The sequence below is a fragment of the Acartia tonsa genome, chromosome 12 (genome assembly GCF_053477335.1).
Source record: "Acartia tonsa isolate MP-2025a chromosome 12, ASM5347733v1, whole genome shotgun sequence".
Lineage (NCBI taxonomy): Eukaryota > Metazoa > Arthropoda > Copepoda > Calanoida > Acartiidae > Acartia > Acartia tonsa.
In genome coordinates this window covers 28,742,284-28,765,381 of record NC_137271.1, presented here as the reverse complement: position 1 = coordinate 28,765,381, position 23,098 = coordinate 28,742,284, and the positions used below count along the sequence as shown (strand labels likewise).

The following is a 23,098-nucleotide window of genomic DNA, read 5'->3' as shown; positions in this document are numbered from 1 at the left end:
ATTGGACCTAAGTACATGAACATTGAACATACACTCGTATTTAAGCTACTTGGTATATAGGATTAAATAATGCCAAGTAACAAGATAATAATTACCAATAAATTGATGGACAGACAACCCCAATTAGGATAAACAATATTACCCTTTGTGTACATAAAGAGATTGGTGGAACTTAGGAATAACTTAGGCTAAATTTACTCAAAGTAACCTAAAGTTTTTAAACCAACTCATTAAAGATAATATCTATAAAACTTTGGGTACTAGAGTAATTTCCAGTCCATTATCCCATTCCTCCCTGAATAATACAGATCAGTCTAAACAATATATTTTAAAACAAGTGTTATATTTTCTTAATAAAATGTATGAAACATATCAGTAAATAAACATTCTACACTTGATTATAGTGCATAATATTCATAGATAATATCAATAAAGCACGAAAATGATATTATTAAAGTGAAAAAAAATAAAATTTGAATGACTCAAAATGGTTTCATTTGGTTGCCATATAGTTTTCTGTCGGCTGAGAACTGGGGTTCTTACATTAGGATTTATGTTATGTAGGGTTTTAAAGATAGTTTAGACAATTGTGTCTAAAAGTGGCGCAGCAATAACAAGCTAAAACGATGTTAAATCCAATATGAGCAGCAAATATATTAAAAGTAGATGAAAGGTTTATTATATAGGAGTTAAAGTTTTAAAAGTCGTTTAAAATCAACTTCATCTTATTTAAATTGTTATTTCAGACGTAAGGACATTTAGGAGCTTAAAGCTATAGAGTAGCTTCGCTACTGAAAAAATATTAAAGTAAAAATAATAATTTTTCTCTATATGTAAGTATAAAGATTTTTTTTTATATTTTAGTGATATTCGAACCAGCCACCATTATACTGATGTGGTATTTTCTATTAGAACTGAGAAAAGTTCTTGGCTATACATTAGTATTTTATACTGATATCAATATTTTAGGTGCGTATTTTAAAATATTACTTTTTAAGGTTTCGTATTTTATAATATTACTATTTAAGGTTTCTTGATTTTAAAAACAAAATTTTTGAAATAAAAATTTTCTTCGTTTAGTCTGTATATTTTTGTAAAATTATCTTTATGATTCTTAAAACGACAAGGTATAATAATTACAAATGTTCAAGTTGACAAACCTATTACTTTTAGCTGTTTTGACTCACACTTTCTATATGTTGAAATTATCATATATAATCATTTTTTAATTGAAGATTCCTAGATAAATCGGCAAAATTTTTAGGCATTTGTTTTGAGAGATTTTAAGGCAATGAGAAAAAATTGAAATTGAAAATATTTTTATTTTATTTTGTTTAATAATGGCAAAAAATCGTAGCTCAATTTTATCCTAATCAAAGAGCAAAAATTAAACATTCAAAAGTACCTAGTGTACATTCTATGTCACTTATTATTCCATTGCAAAAAAGAACTATTTTTGTACATTTTTATTAAAAACGATATTTTATGTTTAAAATACTAAAAAAAACATAAGGAAATTCGTGGTAAATTATAGAAAAATAATGCAATAAATATATAAAAGTCATTGCTGTACACTATTGTTTACAAACAAAGAACTGGTTTTGAGCATGTACAACGCCTATATAAGCCAAGGAATACAACAATAGAATCGTAGTCTGAACCAGTAGTCAAAGAGAGAGCTACTAAAGATTAAGTCCTTTCGAGTCCAAGAAGGCCAGCTACCAAGAACAAACCTATCCAGAGTGGTAAGTCCCATTCTAAATTGATTTATTATTTTTATTACTCAAATCCATAGAGTAATTAGATTGGATTAAACTAAAGTAAACTTATTGACCTATGGTTTAGTAATTGGATATTACATTAATTTTTATCAGAATTACTAATTGATAGAAGATTTTCCTAGAGATTGAAAGTGTAAAAGTTTTTTAATGTATTGATTTATCATAGCTTCAAGTAGTAGGATCAGTTGTCCCAATAGAAGTTATAATAAATTAATTTGTATATTTTTTAGTACACTAATCTTCATTACTTGATTTATTGATTGATTGTACATTGCTGTAAACCCCAGCAAATTGATTGATTGTACATTGCTGTAAACCCCAGCCAATTATTAGATTTTATTACTGCTGATAATCCCAGCAATTGATTGATTGATTTATTTAATTATTCTAATCTTAAATTCCCTAGCTACAAATTGGAATATTTAAATCTAGCCTATTCTACATATAATTTATTATTTATTGTATGTTTTTAGGTTGGATATGTCAAATAAACTCTTTGACATATTCAATCTATGCTATTAATTCTAGCTGTTTAGGTTCATTTAGCTAATAAATTTACAGCCTAGCCTAACCTGGAATGAAAAACCTGCCTGCTTGAGCTTGGAAGACTCAATGTCCGGTAATGATTTATATATTTAACTCTTCCTAACTACTTGATTAATTCAAATCTTTTTGATACTTTTGGAAAGAAATAACTGTTTATTAGTATTCAGTTCTTAATTGTTACTTTTATGCCATGTAAGACCTTTTATCTGAATGGGTTATTGTAATAATTTAGAATATTTGTTATTTATTGTTTTTAAACTGTAAGCCATTTGCTGAAAGGATGATTTCAATGAATACAATAGAATCTAGTAAATTTGTTAATTTAATCCTTTTGAATCAATTATCTGAGTTTCTAATTAATTTAACAATTTATTGAATTTTTCTAATTTTTCAGTAAAACTTCTGTTATGCAACATGAGACTCAAGCTCCTAAATCCTGGTTATTCTTAAATATTTGTTAATGTGTAATTATTTTTATATTTGTAAATATGCACTCGTTGAAATACAAGCTTTAATGTAACCCAATTGTTCTTTAATGCAAGGAAAATTTATAGAAATCTAAAAGAATAATTTTTAACAAAAATCAATGAACAACCAAGCAAAACTCTCAAAACAGCATTAGAACATAAATATCGATTATATTTATTTATTGCATAGTTCTATAGATAGCTTTCTGCGGATATTGAAATGAAAAAATATAAGATCAAAACCAGTTTTGTAAGCCCCGAGGGGCAGAAGTCCCGGACCAACAAAACTTGTATTAACTATTAATTCTATGATTTTATTTTAATATTGGTGGAAACTTGTCTGTAATACAAAGCTATACATGATTTTTCAGTATGGCTGAGAACCGTTTCTAATCCAGCGGATATTTAGCGGTTTCGAAGCCACACTAGAATAGTTATTTCTCGCATTGTATTATAAACGGCTTTCCGCGGATATAGAATGTACGTACAATTAAAAGATTAAAACTAGTTTTTTAGCCCCGAGGTGCCTGATGAACAAATACGAGTAAAGAAATTCTTTTTTTTTCAGCAAGTATTTGTCTTGTGAATATGATTTCAAATATTTTCCTCATTTGTGGCTGCAATAAAGATTATTCAAGAAGGTAATTTATTTTTTTGAGCATGGCTTTTAAACCGATTTGTATCCGGTGAATTAGAACCGGTTCTCAGCTATACTGAAAAATCATGAATAGCATCGCATTACAGATAATTTTTCACGAATGTTAGATAAAAATCACATGACCTATGTCAGTTTTTTACCCTGGGGCCATCGAGGCTAACAAAACTGGTTTTAACCTAATAATTTTTCATTTTAATATGATGGAAAGCTGTCTAAAATACGATGCGACAAATAACTATTCTTTGTAACGAAGCTTAGCTTTTGTACAGTGGCGTGCGAAGCACTTTGTCTAGGGGGGGGCATTTTGAAGATTTTGTAAAATTTTGCCCCCCCCCTAAATCAAAGTGCCCCGGGGGGGCACTTTGCTTTAGGGGGGGGCATTTTGATTATATATACTAATTTTAAATAAGGGCGTTTTAAGGGGTGGGATTATTTGATTTTGGGCCTTCTAGTTCTTATCCCTTCTTCCCCATCCCTTCCCCCATCCCTTTTTCCCATTTATATCCCACATTTCCCCCCCCCCATCTCTTCTCCCCCATCCCTTCTCCTCCATCCCTTCTCCTCCATCCCTTCTCCCCACCCTGCAATGACCGAAGTGAAGGGAGCTAGAAAGCATCTTTGAAAAAAAAGTACAGAAGATAATTTAACCTCCCCCCCCCCACCAAAAAACATTTTTTATGGGTGGAAGGGGATGTTATAAAATCTCAGCAGGAAGGATGAATAACCTCATTAAAAAAATTTGGGGGGGGGGGGAGATAAAAACACTCATTTTGGAAATAATTTACCAAAAATTAACCTAATATGTAAAACTGATTTTAAATATTTATTTATTGTATGACAACAAGGATGACAACATCTTTAAGTAGCAAAGCACAAAAAATCATGAATAAGAATACAGACAAGTAAATTTAAAGAGCATCTGTTGAAATAAATATATATTTTAGGTAGAAAAAGTCACAAATCCTTTTTCCTGTATGTTGTGTGATGACAGTCAAAGTAAATTACATACTGGATGCACGAATCAGCGAGAAATTTAATTTTTTTAAATATTATAATCCAAAAAAAAAATTACTTCTCCTTTCATCTACACATATAAAAATCTCTTAGAAATATAGGGTATAGTCTCTTTTGTGGCAACGCCTCTTAAGGGGCATTTCGTCGTATTTTCATAGTAGCTTTTAAAAGGTTATTCTAGGTTAAGTTAGGTCAGGTGATTTCCCTGCAGGGTTAGGCAATTGGCCCCGCAGGAGCTATAAATAGGTGAAAAGCTACTGTGAAAATACGACGAAATGCACCTTAAAGTGATCGCGAAGCTAATTTTTCAAATTGCATTTTTATTTACTTTTTCTTATGTTTTAAGTAATTTTCATTGAATAATGCCTTAAAAATTCCATAAAGGTAGAAATAAATTAATTAAGAATGCCGAGATCCACTTCTCACAAAAATACCACAACAATCTGTGCACTTATAAGACTAAGGAAAAATCACCCTTTTCTTTGCTTACACATAAAAACAACGAAATTTATACTACAAAAATTTTGTTGTACTACACCTCTTTTGAAATAAATGTTCAAACTTGGTTTACAATTAAATATAAAACCTGCGTTAATTTCGTAAAATCAGTTACCAAATATTGATATATCTATGCAGGTACACTAACATATGAAAAATTGTTGAAATCTTCAGAAAATACATGATTTAAGAATAAAATTGGGCAAAAAGAATAAACAAATATCATTTGCTATATATATCTAGCAAAAAAATTAGCAGTCTTACTAAAGGTTTTCCATAAACAGAGGCAATCTTTTTTTTCTCCCAATTATCGGAAAAGAGTCAAATTTTTCTAAATACCTGCCTATATTTAAACCCTAGATATCCAAATTTTGTTTTTTATTTAATTTTTTTTAAAGCCTTAAATTCATATTCCTACAATCAATATACATAAGTTTCAACTAAACATTATTTAAATGAAAAATCCATATAAAATAAACATTCAGGGCCCATTATTTTAAGTAGTTGTCTGTTTCATTCAACAGAGTTGGGGATTTAAAACAAAAAGGTCGTCAATTAAATAAAATCTGTATAATATATAAGTTGATTTTAATTAATTTTTATCCAGTAATATCACTGTTTCATTCACACAGAGTTGGGTCTTTGAAACAAAAAGGTTGTTTATCATTGAAAATCTTGATAACATAGATCATACTTTTCAAGGACGTCCAAGCATTTTTATTGGGGGGGGGGGGGGGGGAAGAATTAAAAATTACAATTTCTGAGATGCCTACAGCATCACAAAGTTCATTTTGGGGGGAGAAATCTTTATGTCATAGAGTTAGTGACGTCTAAGCTTTTTTATTTTAAGGGGGGTAAAAATTAAAAATTTTGGGGATGCCTACCCCTTTATCCTCCACCCCCTAGGACGTCCCTGGTGATATTATGTAAAATCTCGACAACTTGGTTAAACAAGTTTATTAATTTATTGATTTATAATCATACAGATTTTGTTTATAAACCCAACTTATAGCCGTTTGTATTTCCCTCTTTCTTTCTTCGTCCCCTCTCTTACCTGTCATTGTACAAATGGTACCAACAAATTTTGTTAAGTTGAAATATAGAAACCAAACATTTTTAAATATTGTAAAAGTTGCAGTCCCTTCAGTGTATTTTAAGTTATAAGTTTGGACCAATATAGGACAATTTCAATAACTATAATAAGTAAATAATTGTATTCCCATAACTGAAAAGACATGTTATTTTATAAACTGACTTGATTTAATATCTCAGGAACCATCTTTACGTAATTTTGTTTAGTATTAAAATAAAGCCTTGCTTTAATTATTGTACATCCATATACAACAGATTTATATATAAATTTATTAAAAGAATAGAATTTGTGTGCTCTTTATCCTATTCCATGTTTTGAAGAATAAACTTTAATACAATCAAGTTCTGTGGTGTCCGTACTCTGTCTGTGTGTATGTGTGTGTGTGTTTAATTCAACCTGTCTGTACTCAAAAAACGCCTATCTTAGAAAACACTTACAGCAAAACCTTTAATTAATTCACATTTTAAAGTTTGTTTCTTTTAAATATCTTCTATAAATTTTAGTTAATTAATTAAATATAATCTAAGCAAGAATTTTACCCCAAAATAAAATAAAACCTTAATATCTGTAAAAACTTTCTCAATTGATAATAAAACTTTAAAATCCCCCAATTATGTGGGGGCCTATTCGTATTTTTAGCTCTGCAGTATGATTCCAAAAGAGAGTACAAACACACAGACAAACATCCTGTTACTTTATTAGTAACAGGATGTTTGTGTGTCTGTATATTTGTGCCAAAGGATCTCGCTGCAATCAGGTTCTTCTTAACATGGTAGATTCTTATAGGTCCCGGAAAGATTTGTAACTATTTTGGGGGAGGGTACCACCACCTTCCTAAGAGAAATCACAAGAAAACAAAAAAATTATGTTTCTTGATTTAACAAAGAGCATTCAATGAAACATAAATGTCAAACGCAACATAGACATATTTTAAATATAAAAAAAAACATTTAAAGTACCATTAGAGGCCTCTAGGGGCGTAGCCACTAGTTAGAGCTAAAAAGCTTGGACTTTATCTTAACAATTTTTAATAAATGAATGTGTCTTTATACAAAATGAATATAATTAAGTCATATTAATGATATTAAAATATATTCTTATTAATATATTGATTGCTAAATATAAAACAATGCTTTACTTTTTAAAATGTTTTTAGAAAAGCATTTTCTGAGATAAGCATTTTTTGAGATAGGCGTTAAACTGTTTTTAAACTATTTTTAAAAGGTATATTAAAAATATACTTTGACATCTGTAGAATCATACTGCAAAGCCAAAAATGAGAACAATTGCCCACATCAATTTTTATTAGGATTTTAAAGTTTATTTTTTACTATGGATTAAATAATTTTTACTGAATCGTGATGTTTCTTCCCTTTGTAGGTAAAATACTCAGCTTTTAGAGTGCCTTGCTTCGTAAATATTGTATGCAAGTATACAGTAGAGTTAGGTCTTTTGATTTTATCTATCAATACTAATTAAAAATTAATTCTTTACAATATGTCAATGAATTAACATAAAAATGTTTCATGTTTATTATACATTAAAACACATAAAAATTGGCTGTAAAGGGTTAAATAAATTAAGATGACAACAAATGTTTATGCAATACAACAAATTTATTTTTGTCACATATACAAATATGATATAAAATAAGATTATTCAAACATATTTTTAAAAATATTTTTAAAAAGTATGTATCTTTTATGAGTAGGGTTTTCATTCTTTTCATTTTTATTAAATAAAATTATTTAACTACGTTTAAAATAAGTCACTTTGTGAAAACACTCTTTCGGAAATTCTAATTTCTAATTGGTTTAAATTCAGCATTATGTTTTTTATTGTATTATGTCAGATTTTTCAATGAAATTAATTGTTTTAGAAAAAAAAATTATTTCCATTGAACAGAGTAATGTTTTTTTTATTGTATCAGTATAAAGTGAATTATATAAAATTGTTCACTAAGTTACAATATTACACGAAGTAAAAAAAGACCCTTTGATCTGGTAAAAATGACCAGAGCAACAGTAAAAATTAATTTTTAAATCCCCCAAAAAAAGTTTATTGGGGACTTAATTCAAATTTGGGCTCTGCAGTCTGATTCTATAGGTGTCCTAGTATATTTTTGACCCCCCATTCAAAAATAGTTTAAAAACAGTTTAATTAAGATGATACATTATTGATGGTCCCGAGAATAGCTTAATTTTATAGTTTCAATTATAATATTATCAATTGCCTGTATGTATCCTGTTCAATGGTTATATTACATTTTATCATACATATACAAAGCAATTAACTGATTTTAAATGATTTTTAACGTCACATATCTAAAGCCATGTAGATATGTAGAATTAGATATTCATATAAATTTTTAAATAAAGGAAAAAATGAAAATCCAGGTACCATTATCAGTGATATTCATTACCATATATGGCTTTATTTCTGTGACCATCGGAAGAAAATTTTAAATCTATCCGTAGATAACAATTTCAACATTTTTTGGTTAGTTTAATACGGTATGTAACAAAAGCTTTTATTTTACTATAAATTTGCAAGTAAACTTCAACTAAAAGATTGTTATTTGTCGATTTTGATAGGTTTTTAGATATGTATAATAAAACACAAAATACAACGATGTTTTCAAGGGAATAAATTCGTTTTTTTAAAGTTTGATTTATTTTTAAATGGGAAGTATTTAAGACTTAATTCTCAAAAAAGTAATCTTAAAAAACATTAATCAGTGACATATATCAACTTAATTCCAGCTTCGTGAACACTTTAAGAGGCAATGTCACAAAAGGGACTATACCTGAAATTTAAAAGATACAAAAATAGCCAAAAACGTCCTGAAAAGCAGTCCAACCTCCATGATTTAATAGTTAATTATACTCCATAATGATGGGAATTTTAACATTAAGTTTTAGCCTTCTATCTTTAATTGCAGTTGAAAAAATCACATTTCCCCCTTAGCATTACGTACTGACAGCCATAGTGAATTATAGAGAAGCTAAAAAGTTATATCAACATATCCTACCCTCTTTAAATGGCACTTTAAAACTCTGTTAATTTTTGATTAAGTGGTGTTTCCAAGGATTTATAAGGGCGGTGCGTGAAGCGCACCTAAAATATTTCCTCCCCCTTTGAACTAAAATCAATTAAAGACAACAAGAGTGGCGTATTTGATCAGGTTAGGAATATAGAGTGTAGTTAGTTTTAATGGTTTTTAATGAAAATTGCCATAAAAAAACATGTCTTTTTGTAAGGGTATGTACACAAAAAAATGATAAACTTATCCTGAAAATAAAATGACATCATATATAGTTATTCATTTAGACAGACATACAGTGTTGAGAAAAAGGCTTAGATAAATATCAACGCTGTTTCTATTTTATATAAAATAACTTTTTGATTAAATATTTGTTGTTTACACATGTTTTTAAAGAAATAAAAACACAATATACAATGAAATGTGATAAAAAGCAGAAACCGTTTGGAAGGGCGCGAAGCGCAAATTTTTTTCTTCAAATATGCAGGGAGGGAGGGGTTTTTGGGCTATTTATTACACTAGTCCCCAATATTTCATATAAAATTTTCTTATTCGTTGGCTCAACAACTTTGGGGACTTTAATGGAATTTTGATTAGTTGGTTAATTAAGTCGAGTTTCCATACATTTCATCCACTAATTCTAAATAAGGGTTTGTGATTTTGTGTATCATCATTGGGGATGTACAAAATTTCTTTGGTAAAAAGTGTATATTATACAAAATAAAATACTTCCTATTACCTGGTTTGTTATGTTCAGTGAAAAAAGATTATAACCTAATTTCTAATTAAACAATTTGGTAAGGTTAAATGAATAGTAACTGTCTGGTTGGCGCGAAGCGCCAAAAAATTTTTTTTGGAGTATTTCTTGATCTTTTTTTTTGAATTTGGGATAGTTTTGCTTTTTGAAGGGTAGGGGGCAAAAAGGGGCATTTTTATTGACCGGGGGGGGCAAAATGGGGCATTTTTCAACATTTAGGGGGGGGCGGTGGCTAGGGGGGGGGAAGGGGGGGGCGTTTTGGTCGCTAGGGGGGGGGGGGGCGATTGCCCCAAATGCCCCCTTCGGTTCGCACGCCACTGCTTTTGTAAGTGATCGTGTCCATCTTTCTGTGAAGATATAATGATGCTATCTAATGGGCTCTCTGTTTTAAACTTTTTTGACAACAAATTTTTGTATAATATGATTATCATATTCATCTGATTTTTTTTAGTACTGATTCCCTTTACAACAAGGTACAATGTTATAAGCGAAGCATCTCTATAATTAATGTATGTATGTACAGTATGCTGTATTTAAGCAGTTTTGCAAACAAATTTACTTACCATTTTGTATAGACTTAACACTTATATTCTGCATATTCAGTTCTGACACTCTAATGTTCGTTTGTCATATCGTTTCATAGCTTCGCTTTAATTGATGTTGTCATCTTTGTTTTACATTAAGATAGGGAATGGTTATTTTGAAGAATTAGAGATTATTTCAACCTTTTTTCTTATAACAAGAAACATTATTTCGAAATAATAAAGTAATCAATTACACCTGCTTTAAGTACTTATATTTTTTTCTTATTTTATGAACCTTGACTTACGTCGATGTTGGTTCTGCCTTCCATGGCTAATTGTTTATGGAATCAATATCATTCTGGCCTTTGGTTTAGGTAATTATCAGTAGTGAAGCTACTCTACAATTAACTAAGCAAAAGAAAGGGTATTTTAATTTATTCATTTGTAAAAGGTTTCGTGATAACATCCTTTTCTTTTTATGAATATTAAATACCTTCTCTATTAACTTTTAATTCCGTTTGTCTATCCTTGATAATTAGTGCTTCGCTTATTATGGATGATGTCGTACTTGTTATATTAATTTCTCTATTCCTATTCGGGAAAAAATCACGAAACCTATACGTGTTTTCAGCTGTCGTTGGGGGGCAACACATTGTAAAATTGAAGACCTCTCCATTATTTTAGATTTATTTCGATTGTTGGTAATACCTTATTTTTGCTTTCTACCAATCAATTTATAAATTAAAACATTGATAAAATCAATTTTTATTGTTAGTTGATTTATTTTGTTCATACTTTATTTTATCAAACAATCCAATCATTAATCAATTTATCAATCCAACCGTTCATCCATTTATTATTCTAATTTTTACTAATATAAAAACTTTTATGCTACCAAAATACTAAAATACCAAAATACTAAGTAGTAAATCCAAAGTCAAGTCAATTTCAGGTTCCAGGTATGATCCTGCGGGACCTGATCCTTTCTTTAGTTCTTCATATTTAAATGGCTCTTGATTTACTAAAATTTGATAAAAATCCGATGTCCTTTCCCACCGACCGCCGCCGAAATTCATGTATTTAAATTTCTGATATAAAATTAAAAAGAATAAACATTTTCTGCAAAAAATATTCTTTTAGATTTTAAAAATAAGAAAATGAAGGTAGAGAAAAAGGCCCAAATTTCAGGGGTTAATTTATTCATCTATCTACCTTATTTGCTAACATGCCAATTAATCTATCCATCTATTAATCTTTCTATTCATACATATATCTATCTTATTAACTAACACGCCCATTAATCTATTATCCATCAAATGTTTGTTTATTTACTAAGTATATTTGCGATAACTTTTATTTAATGAAATCTTCCAATTTTTAACCTGTACAAAACGGCCTGCTTAATTGCTTCAAGATCCATGTCAGATCTATATAGGAAATAAATGTCTATAAACGAGCTCAAGTTTTCCAAGGAATATTCGTTAAAAACTTATAGTGCTCCAATAATCCATAATAAACTCTCATTGCCCAGAACGATAAGACCCATTATTTCACTTTATTAAAAATAAATTAATTTTTTTTATTTCATGTTGCTATTTACATTATAATGAAGTATTTAATTTCTAATCATAAAAAAGAAAATTTAAATTTATGATATAATAAATTTAAGAAAACTCTGTTTTAAAAGAATTCGATTGTGGCGACACTTTGTGTGTTCAAATATTGAACTAAAATTGTAATCATATAATAAACCCTTTGGTGATGGTAATGTAAAGAAAAAAATATAATTTAAAAGATCTTTTTAAGATCATTTAAATTATTAAATATTTACTTCCGTTTAAATAGTAATGCCGGGTGAGGAAAATAGATTTATTGAGAAATATAAATGCATATAGAAAACTAGCCAATAGGGAGATAGTTATATCGAGCCAACTCTAGTCTTTTTATATTTGTAGGTATAGTTGGATTTATTCATCTAGATGGACACACAAGAGCATTTTCTTTGGTACCGCTGGCTTATGGTAAACTTTCTATATTTGTAGGCATAGTTGGATTTATTCATCTAGATGGACATACAAGAGCATTTTCTTTGGTACCGCTGGCTTATGGTAAACGTTCAAAAATAAATTCATTTCCATATTCTATGATGTAAAGTTTGCCTGTAAGATCTCCCTAAAATTTAGGTCTTGTTATAGTTTTAGGCTATTTTACTGCCCTTTATCCTCTATATACTAGGGTCGCAGCCACAAGTTAACTTTGAAAGCAACAGCATATCTCCTATTCATTCAGCGCAGCATCTCTTAAATTAGGATATTTTCCTATAAAAAGTAAAAAAAGGAGGTGTGGGGGAGGGGGGAGAAAAGCACCATGCACACGAAATAATAACATTTATCTTTTTCAGGAACCTTTATATTGGTATCTCACGTGTATGTTCTGTATTTCTTTATTGAACAGAAGCAGAAATTATCCGGAGTAGCTATAAGGCCTGTTCTATCTATTTCTACTATAACATAATATGTCAGTTTTAAAAGCTATGTTTTTCTATGTGTCCTTTTTTTATCATTAATTATGCCTTTTAAACTTGTTCTATTGATTTAAAAGATAATCATGGAAAGAAATCGAAGTAGCGGGTTTCGTCGTACTTTCAAAGTAGCTTTTTTTATTATATCTAGCCCCTGTAGGGGGCTCTAACCCTGCGGGGCAATCATTAACATTAACCTAACCTAACATAACTAAAAAAGCCTATCAAAAGCTATTAAAATAAAATTAACGAAACCCGCTACTTCGTTTTCTTTTCATGATCCCTTACGGGCATTAGAAGATACTTTTAAGGTTCTGAATTATCTAAAATGATTAGACATAAGTTTTAAGCAAAGCACGTGCATAATTAAGTCATAAATGACAGTATTTAATAGATATACTTTTATGGATGTTTTGATTCTTGTTTATATTTATATAAGATTGTGTATACTTTAAAAATAAATTTGAAATTTTGTAACTAAAAATATATCTTAATCTTTAGATTTAGTTTTTGATGCATGTTGCTTTTGTTACAGACGGACGGCTTGACGTACAAACTATAAATGTAGAAAGCTCTGATTAACAAAATACACAATATTTCTATATAAAAATTTATTAATTAACTAATGACAAAGCTGTAATAATAATCTTTCAATAATCTTTAGCTCACACGGTTAATAACTAATACAAGATTAAAGAAACTATTATCAACACAGCACAAAAATAATCTACATCTTTGGTTGTATATTCTTTGGTATAAGTACGAATGCTTTAAATACTTAAACTTTGCAATGGATATCAATCTTAAAACTATAGCCTAAACTATCTTTTAAAATGACTCATTTTCAAGCTTAATTATTTTTGAATATTGTAAAACAGCCTTATTTTATTTTAAAAACTAGCTTTAAATTTAAATCTAGTTTGTATTTATAGACCTGATCTTGTCAAGAAAGAACCAAGGCCTTCACTGCCACTGGACTTCAAGTAAACCAAAGCAGTATCCGCACAGGCATTGTCATACCAGTTATCTTCAGATTTCAACAGATTAAAAGCTTTGACAAATACTCTTGTTGCTTCAGTAAGCACATCCTCATAGCTGGCTCCCTGGGCAGAGACGTCAAAGAATGCTTTAGCTGCCTGTCCGCAGGGGTCGTCAATCTTAGGACTGCCGGAGTTATAGATAAAATCTGTCATGGCGGCCTTCAGGGGGTTGGTCTTCAATGCCAGGGCGTTCAAGTATGCTTTCTCAGCAGCCTTACAGGCCCCGGTGGCTTGAGAGAAACCGGTTCTTAGGACTTGGTCAGTGTAGATCTTCTCAATGGCAGCTGTTCCCTCCTTAACAGAACCTCCCTCGAGCAGAGTGCTCATGAAAGAGATCACTATAGACTTGCACACATCATCAGGGTAATCCTGACATTCAGGGATTAAAGGATATGTAACGATAAAACTAACTTTTGACAGAAAGATATTCTATTACCTATTGCCTCGCAAGGTTAGGCACCAGGGATTATGACCCTAAAGGGGCTTGGCACAGAAAAAATATCTCTCACTTAATTTAAATTAAAAGACAACAATTTTAGTTTAAAATTCATTAAATACACACAAAAACATCTGACAAGTGTTCTAACTGTTTTACGCAATGAGAGAAATGTACTATTAAATTCAAACTTATTTACATATTCTTTAATCCTGCCTTTGCTTCAATATAGTTGAGAGCAGCTTTGATTAAAGGTTTAGGTATATCAAAATCTTCAACTAGACCAACTCCACTCAGGTTAGGATCCACAATGTTTCTAAAACACAGAATAGTTATTTATCCCATCGTGTTATAAACAGCTTTCCGCGGATATAACATTTTAAATTATAAGATTAAGACCAGTTTTGTTAGTCCCGAGATGCCGAAGGCACAAGCCAACAAAACTTGCTTTAATATTATGATTGCATATTTTTATATTCGTAGATAACTAATTATGATACAATACGATACATGATTTTTCAGTGTGGCTCAGAACCGGTTCTTATCACCGGATATTAATCGGTTTCGAAGCCAAACTGAAAAAAATTATAAGAATATTAACATTAAAGTAAAGTATCCTTATACTAAAGTAACAGGATGTCTGTGTGTTTGTCTGTGTGTTTGTACCGAAGGATCTCGCTAACCGCTGAACCGATCGGGTTCTCCTTAATAGGGTAGCTTCTCATAAGTCCCGGGAAGGTTTATAACTATTTTGGGGGAGGCTCTAGGGGCGTAGCCGCTAGTGCTAAATCAAGAGCCAATAAGAAACTGGAAAAGCAGATGTCTAAAATAAATTTATTGAAAGAACTAACCTTTCTTTTACATTTGCGATCCCACAAAAAAATCTTATATAACACCAATGCATAATTTGCAGTGTCATATGTACAACACGTAGAGAGATTTTTTGTGCAAAAAAATATAAGCTGATAACTATTGCAGTCAATGATTGTGCAATCAAAGGGTTGTTTGTCTGCAATTGTTAGTTCTTTGCTTAACAGTACATAGTAACAAGAGGTATTAATCAGAATTCCAATTTAATTTTCAATTTGAATAGCAAATTTGGAGGATGTAAGGTAATTTTTCCAGAAACTTTTTTTTGTAAAATCCACCAAGTGAAAAGATCTTGAGCTTCATAAACAAACAAACAAACAGACATCCTTTTACTTTAATATCAGGATGTTACCTTGAGAAATGTGGCTCCAGAGAGTTATATGGATTGAGATACAAGAACAGAGAGTTTCCAAAGGAATGATGGTGATGGTAATGAGCTGGGTGTATGTATGAGGCTGCATAGTTCAGGGGGAGATAGTAGGGGGTGCTAACACCCAGCTTCACCACACATACAAATACCTACGAATAGTAAAATGCTTTTTTTTTTATAATAATGTTATACATTAGCGTAGTTATTTTTACGTATGGAGTATGGTTTCGAAAATTTTAAGAGACGAATATTTGAGAATTTTTTTTTTCTATTTATCCATTTCTATCGACCTACTTTTTGGCTTAGAGTTTCATATTCATATTAAGAAACCTAGTATTTTAGACATATAAAGTGATAAATACAATTTTTACAAGACATACTTTGCAATAGGATTTAATAAAAAATATAAAGCACATTACAAGACCAATTAAAAATGATAAAAATCATCACTGTGACCTTTGCAAAGCATTTGTGGCTTAGAAAATGCGCAAATTTTAGGCTATAAATGTTTTCTTTATTTGTCATAGAACTTCAGGGTTACGGGGATGGGACAATGAATCGAAAAAAATAATTCTGTAGGTTGTCTTAAACTTTTGGTGTTAGTTGTTCTCTTGAATCTAGGAAATATCTTTTTAATCCTATTTATGTATTCATCACAAACGGACTTTTAAGGTTAGGTTCTTTTTTTTTTGGGGGGGGGGGGTCATTGTTTTCTATGGGGGATTTCTCTTTGGTGGGGTAGTGGTACCCTCCCAAAAATTGCTATAAACGTTCCAGGGTGCTACATTGTTAAGAAGAACCATATCGCTTCGGCGGTTAGCGATATCTTTTGGTACACACAGACAGACAAACAGTCATTCTGTTACTTTTTATATATTTAAGGATAATTAGTTTTAAGCACAATTGGCAAAATTGCAGAAAAGCTTCCTTAGGTAAGCAATAAACAATGACCAATAAGGTAACTTTAAATATCTTTTCTGTGCATGCTTTGCATTTTAATTTTATTGTTCTTTTTATGCATTTTAAGTTTTTATAACCACGGAAGAATTTGCTAAACAAAAAAATATTTTCCCCCCTTGTGTATAACAATGGCAGCAAAAACCAAAATTAGATACAAACCAAATTTAGATAGAACTTAGTGATTGCCTGAGCAGATTTAAAGTTATTTTCAAAAGATTATATATTTGTTCTATTTGTATGATGAAACCAAAAATTAAAAATGCTGTTAAACAAAAAAAGTTACAACTAAACCGTATAAACTTTTTTTAAAGCGAAGCTTTTACATATATATACTCCGTCTGTCTGTAATGATTAGCTCGTTTCGTTAATTTAGACATGTTAGAATTGTCCTATCGATTTAAAACTTTATATCATAACAGTTGTTTATGATTTAGAAAGCTAAACTCTGTTAAATCATTACCAGAAAGTAAGTCCATTTGAAATAATGTTAACTTTTTTAACAAAACTTAATTTATAGCTTTTGGAACAATGATTCTTAGGACAGCTAGGTACAATATTATAAGCAATAGATAATAGAATCAAATTCAAAAATATGTCCTTTTAATGTATCCTATAGAAATTTACACAATATTGCAACAAATATATGCACAATTTGATTAGACTTACTAATTATTGTTCAGCTTATTAAGTTCTAACTCTGTACAAGAGTTATTATTTGTTTTTCCTTCCCTCTCATTTTAGTGCTTTGCTTTTAGATATGTTGACAATACTTGCGACCCTAGCTTAAAACCATCTTAAGACTTAAATTAAATTGCCTTAAACCATGATAAAACAATCCCAGAAACTTCCTAAACTATAGCTTCCCCAATTTCATGACTTCAATCTGTTCAGAAAAATTAATGGACTAACCAAAAAATTTGGATCTTCATAATAAAAAATCTTGTCAACCCCTGATTAACTATAGACCTACCAAAGCAGAAACAAATTTATCCATTTTTGTAGATAATAAACTGTAGTATTCCCGTGCGAGCGGTTCAGATGCTTAGATCCTACTGAAGAAAACAATCGCTTACACAACAATTTATAGAATTTGCAGGGGTGTGTTTAGGGGGTCAGGTCGTGTGTTTCTATGAAAAATGATAAATAAGAATTTATAAGGAAAATTTCTCCATTAACTTTATAAGCAGTTTTTTCGCCAGTTTTGGCTGATTTAAACAAAAATGGAAAAGTCTGAAAATTGCAAAACACCCGACAGACGGATAGACTGAAAGACACTGTTTTACTTTGATATAGTTATAAATTACTTTCGATACTTTATCAAAATTATAATAATGTTTAAAAAATTTCTACAACTAAAAATGTACTATCTTTTTACATAAATTCGATTCAATATTACTGCATGTAATGAACAATATAAGTCAGGTCATTAAAAGTCAAAAATAAATATAATGCTTTGAGATTTGTTTATAGTAATTTATTAATATGCAATATGAGAAGTACTATAAATAATCTGAAATAGCCAAGATTCTAGGATGCACGGGGAAGACTTGACAGAAGAAAACACGCATAAAATAATTTTTTTTTCTCGCGCATTTATGTGCGCTGCGAGATAACTGAGAAAATTATTTATTTATGGTTATTCCCAATTATTTGTAGGCCTTCTTTTGTCGGTTATATAGTATATAGTTTCAGTTAGGGTATAAATACATAGTGCGTATAGAATTCATCTTTAGACTAAAGCAAAATTATTATAAATAAAAAAATATTTTTTGAGGTTTCATAAAATTATATTTTTGAAACAATGTGTCTATGGATATAACCTATTAGTTTGAGGTTAAGGAAGCAAAGAAATTACTGACTATGTTATAATGAGAATCCACACACCATTTTTTAGACCTCTAGCTGTAATATAAGTTAGTTATATATAAAATTAGAAACAATATTGCTATAAAACGAATTGACCAGCCATTTATTTGCCAAAAAGTGTCTAAATCTTCTCTTAAACAAGCCAATTTTACAAAAAAAAAACAAGGATGCTAAAATCCATAATTTAACATCATAATTCCAAAAATCAGATGAATCGGATCATTACATCATATAAAATATTCTTTCACAATTGATAAACCTATGGGATTTCTGGTAATGAATACAGAAATGCTGCGTTTTATGATTGCTACAGAAATCACCATGTTAAGTTTCAAATCAAAAGGACATTTCTAACATGCCTAAAAAAAACTTAAAAGCTATCCGGTACAGACGGACGGACCTATCCTAATTTTAGAAAATCTCACTTTTGCCCTTCTATGTTACCAAAGCTGAAATTTTAATAAAGAAGCAATTTAAATCAACACACGGACATCTTCTTAATTTGTACTAATCCTTATAATAAAGTAATAGGATGTCTATCTATCTCTATTTGTATTTTTATTGGTTGCAAAGAATCTCACAAACTGCTGAACTGTTCTCATTCTCCTTTACAGTAAAGCTTCTCATAGGCCCAGATTTTGGATTATACTGGATGTTTTTTTTTATTGAATAAAAAGTATTTTATTGAAATCCACTTACTCTTGACCAAAATTAATCAATGATATATCATTATCTAAAATAAAAATTTATTTGTTTCAACAAGGTATGCCTTTTAAACTTGCATTTTCAAAGTTTTTGATAATAAAATATTACTTTTATAATTTCTTTTTAGTATACAACTTTTTAGTTTTTTGTTGAATTTTAGGAGTGTTTTTTTCAATGGTTTGTATTAGGGTTGGGCCGGATATCCGGTGTGGCCGGATATGCGACCAGATATCCGGCCATTTTCAATATCCGGCCGGATACCGGATATTGAAACTATACGGCCGGATATCCGGCAATATAGTATTTTATATTTTACAACAAAAATCTCTGTTTTTTAAAATCTTAAATGGCTGTAATTTTCTTATTATTGAAGCTAGAAGAAAATTTTTTTCTGAATATGTTTATCTTTATGTAAATTCTATATTAGAAATCTCAAAACATAAATTTTGGCGGTGGCAGCAGTCCTTGGCAGCTGCCAGCCGCAAACCGATGGTTGGCAGGTAAATGGCAACGGATTTTATGAAATTGTAATAAGTCATGAAGATATATAAAAAAGCTTAAGTTTAAAATTTGAAATCTTCAAGTAAAAAGTTGCGGTCACAGAAACCGTTTAAAGATTTCTGGAGACCTGGAGGTTTCAGAACTTGCAGGATTATACCTGGAACCTGAAATCGACTTGAACATCTATATTACATATGAGGATGTACGACTATAGGATATTTTAGTATTAGATAACAAGAAATGCTTTGTTTAAGTAAAAAAATATTTTTACTATTTACCTGAATGACCTTACCAGATTTGCTGGCATCCTGTGCCCGCCAGGAAGGAGGTATTACAAATTTTCAACTCTTGGTTATGTTTCATACCCATATTTCGAAAGTCACTCAGTTGTAGCCCTCTACCTTTTATACACTGAAAATGGGATAGAAAAAACTGAGGGGGGGGGGGCAGGCATTTAACGCCACCTCCCCACCCATCCTCCAACCGTTAGGGGTTGATATTACATATTGAGGGTAGTAATTAGATTTATTTGCTAAGGAGATTTAATAGTTACTTAATTTTAAGTTTTAACCTTAATTTTATCCTATTATATAAAGTAGTAAGCTTTTTTTTGTCTGTAGCGAAGGATCTCGCTAACTGATGAACGATATGGTTCTCCTTTTTAGGTCCCAGGGTGGTTTTAGTCCGTTTAATTTTTATAAAAAAAAGTCGTTGTAAGGTTTTAAGTTATTTTTCTGCACTTTCATGTCCTTTCTAATATCCCTAGATACTAGGGACGCAGCCGCTAGTATAATATAAAACACCAGTATATGAATAAATTTTTTTTTGCGGGTATAGTCCCTTTCGTGGCAACGCCCCTAAAGGAGCGATTATTCGTATTTTCACAGTAGCTTTCCTCCTATTTCTAGCCCCTCGCAGGGGACTCTAACCTTGCGGGGCCAATTGCCTAACCCTGCGGGGCAATCACCTAACCAAATATAACCTAACCTAACCTAAAATAACCTATTAAAAGCAATTTTAAAAATACAACGAATCGCCCCTTAAGGTGCGTTGCTACGAAAGGGACTATATCCTTTTTTGATACTTTAATATGTAGTAATTTGGCCGGTTATCCGGCCGGATAACCGGATATTTACCGGATATCCGGCCAACGCCGGATATCCGGCCGGATACCGGACATCCGGCATTTGAAATCAACCGGATATCCGGTATCCGGTATCCGGCCAAAAAACTATCCGGCCCAACCCTAGTTTGTATATCATTATTAAAACTTCATAGTACCTTTTTAACTCATGTTCGCATTTAAAAAAAATTATTTTTGTTGCTACATATTTTTAGAGTACATACTATGAAAATTTTCATGTAATGGTTGCAAAAATTGGTTTACTTATTATTTTTGTGAGTTCAGTACACCAGTCATATTTGTCTCAAGGATATAGGGATGGGACAATGGACCTATAAATTATATTTCTGACTTTCTAGAGCTTGGGTACTAGAACCTATGCAAACTTTTATTTTGGCTAAATTTAAAGACTTTGGGTACTCCAATAAGATGAATCTTACTGAACATAATGAATATACTGGTATAATTTCTTTAGTAAAAGTTTATTTTGGTCGGTAAGAATTGTTTTTCTTATTATGGTTGGGATAAATCAGAAATTTTAATAAAAATTTTAAAAGTAATAACCAGTTCTAAAGTGATACCATTTATGAAGAAAAATAATAGAATATTTTCAGCAAAATTAGATAGGACAACCTGATGTTAACTATTTTCAACGTTTACTGATTAAATATCTAATAAAGATTGATTTGGTGAATTGTTGAAATTTTTCAAGATAAATATGGTTTTGAAGATATTGAGTAGGATATATAAGTTGGAAGGATTTTTAATGTTAGGGGGAGATTTGAAAACTGCATCAAACTTTAAGGATTTTTTTTATAAAATTCGTTTTTTGTATAATTCTTTATCTAAAAGCGGAAATACAATTTAAGTTAATTAATTTTGACATCTGTGATTGGTGGATTGAAAACTAGCTGCGCTCTGATTAAAGAAGCTTAAGTGTCGTACATCATTCAACCAATTAGAGCGCAGGTAGTTTCTAATCCACCTATCCTATTAGTCAAAATTAATTAACTTAAATTGTATTTCAGCTTTTAGATAAAGAATTATACAATAAACGAATTTTATAAAAAATCCTTAAAATTTGATGCAGATTTCAAATCTCTCCCAAACATTAAAATTCCTTCCAACTTATATATCCTAAATTATTGAGTTAGGATTCTAAAATTGAATTAACTGCCCATGGTCCCATCCGTATATCCATGTATTTTTCTACACGTGTACTGTTCATGGTTGTGTAGCTACTCTATAACTTTTTATTATGCCGTTTAGGGTGAAATTAATGTTTCCCTCCAGTCAGATTTCTTGTTTAACCATCACATTATTGGTTTCATTTATTACACTTCTGTATTATCTCAGGGATATAAAGGGATAAGAAACGGCAGATAAATTGATGTCCACAATGATATTATGTTATTAATTACCCCTTTTTTAGATTACAATTAGTGGTTGAAACGTTAGGCACTTAACTTATTGAACCAAGCAATCAGAATTCAATGCCCAATGTCCCCTCTCTTCTTATCTAGTTTATTCAGGGTCTTTTAGAATAGAACAATTGATGATAATTGTCGTACACCCCCAATGATAATAAACCAAATTATATCTTCTGTAGATTTAAATTATTTTGCTTGGAAAGTTTTGAAATACTTGTTTGCACAATGCGATTTAATTGTTTTCTAGTCGAGATGTTTATATACCTTTGGGAACACTCACAATTGTCAGAAGTATAGATGTATAATACGGACAAATACCCCAAATGGTGGGGACTTTTTCGTCTGCTAGAAAATTGCTTTTTAGTTCTTTTGTATCGACTGTGCTTATTTTTCCGGCAATTTTGACAGATATCAAAGTCAACAAAGGGTCCCCACCCAGGTGGGAAAAGTTACACATAGCCCCCCCGGGCCCCCCCCCCATATTCGTTTACTTTAATATTTACAGTCCAATTTCCCCTCCCTCCCTGAGATTTTTCTCTAGCACGTGTATGTACAGTAAGTAGAAATATGCAAATCTATCATAGTTTATACAAATAAACATATTAATATGTTAAATCTGTTAAATCGAATGCATGATATATATTTTACCCTAGGTAATTTTTTTTAGGGTGTGGCAGTTATAAAATAATTTTACTTCCTCAAAATTAGAAACTTGAATAATTTATAATTTTTAGAAAGAAGAAATATATAAAGCTACATATCTAGTATAATGTATTTTACTTTATTTTTACACCAGATTATTGTGTACACTAAAAAAAGTGAACCTTCTAGCGGGCTAAAAGAACTAAAAGGGGTAGCTGCTGATTACATATAATGTAAAACAACTGTTAACTAA

General features: G+C 30.5%; 2 protein-coding genes across 2 annotated transcripts; one reads left to right on the top strand and one right to left on the bottom strand.

The window, feature by feature from the left end:
* Positions 1–399: 399 nt before the first annotated feature.
* Positions 400–13,330, top strand: LOC145334146 (uncharacterized). Its single transcript, XM_080179449.1, has 6 exons — positions 400–560; positions 865–969; positions 3,363–3,436; positions 10,674–10,755; positions 12,337–12,402; positions 12,783–13,330. Exons 1-6 carry the CDS (start codon positions 488–490, stop codon positions 12,893–12,895), a joined length of 513 nt encoding a protein of 170 aa, XP_080035575.1. The 5' UTR covers positions 400–487; the 3' UTR covers positions 12,896–13,330.
* Positions 13,331–13,498: 168 nt separating this feature from the next.
* LOC145334078 (uncharacterized) lies at positions 13,499–17,632 on the bottom strand. Its single transcript, XM_080179361.1, has 4 exons — positions 17,549–17,632; positions 15,601–15,767; positions 14,595–14,694; positions 13,499–14,311 (listed from the first exon to the last, which is right to left on the bottom strand). The coding sequence occupies exons 1-4, from the start codon at positions 17,570–17,572 to the stop codon at positions 13,829–13,831; spliced, it is 774 nt and encodes a 257-aa protein (XP_080035487.1). The 5' UTR covers positions 17,573–17,632; the 3' UTR covers positions 13,499–13,828.
* Positions 17,633–23,098: the final 5,466 nt, after the last annotated feature.

Bases quoted from the DNA above. Each gene is read 5' to 3' on its own strand.
- LOC145334146 (XM_080179449.1), top strand. From the start codon at position 488: ATGGTTTCATTTGGTTGCCATATAGTTTTCTGTCGGCTGAGAACTGGG. The intron at 561-864 runs GTAGGGTTTTAA...TTTATATTTTAG, and splicing joins TACATTAGGATTTATGTTAT to TGATATTCGAACCAGCCACC. The intron at 12,403-12,782 runs GTAAACTTTCTA...TATCTTTTTCAG, and splicing joins TTTGGTACCGCTGGCTTATG to GAACCTTTATATTGGTATCT.
- LOC145334078 (XM_080179361.1), bottom strand. From the start codon at position 17,572: ATGGATAAATTTGTTTCTGCTTTG. The intron at 15,768-17,548 runs GTAGGTCTATAG...TACTATTCGTAG, and splicing joins ATAAATTTGTTTCTGCTTTG to GTATTTGTATGTGTGGTGAA. The intron at 14,695-15,600 runs GTAACATCCTGA...TCTGTGTTTTAG, and splicing joins CTGGAGCCACATTTCTCAAG to AAACATTGTGGATCCTAACC.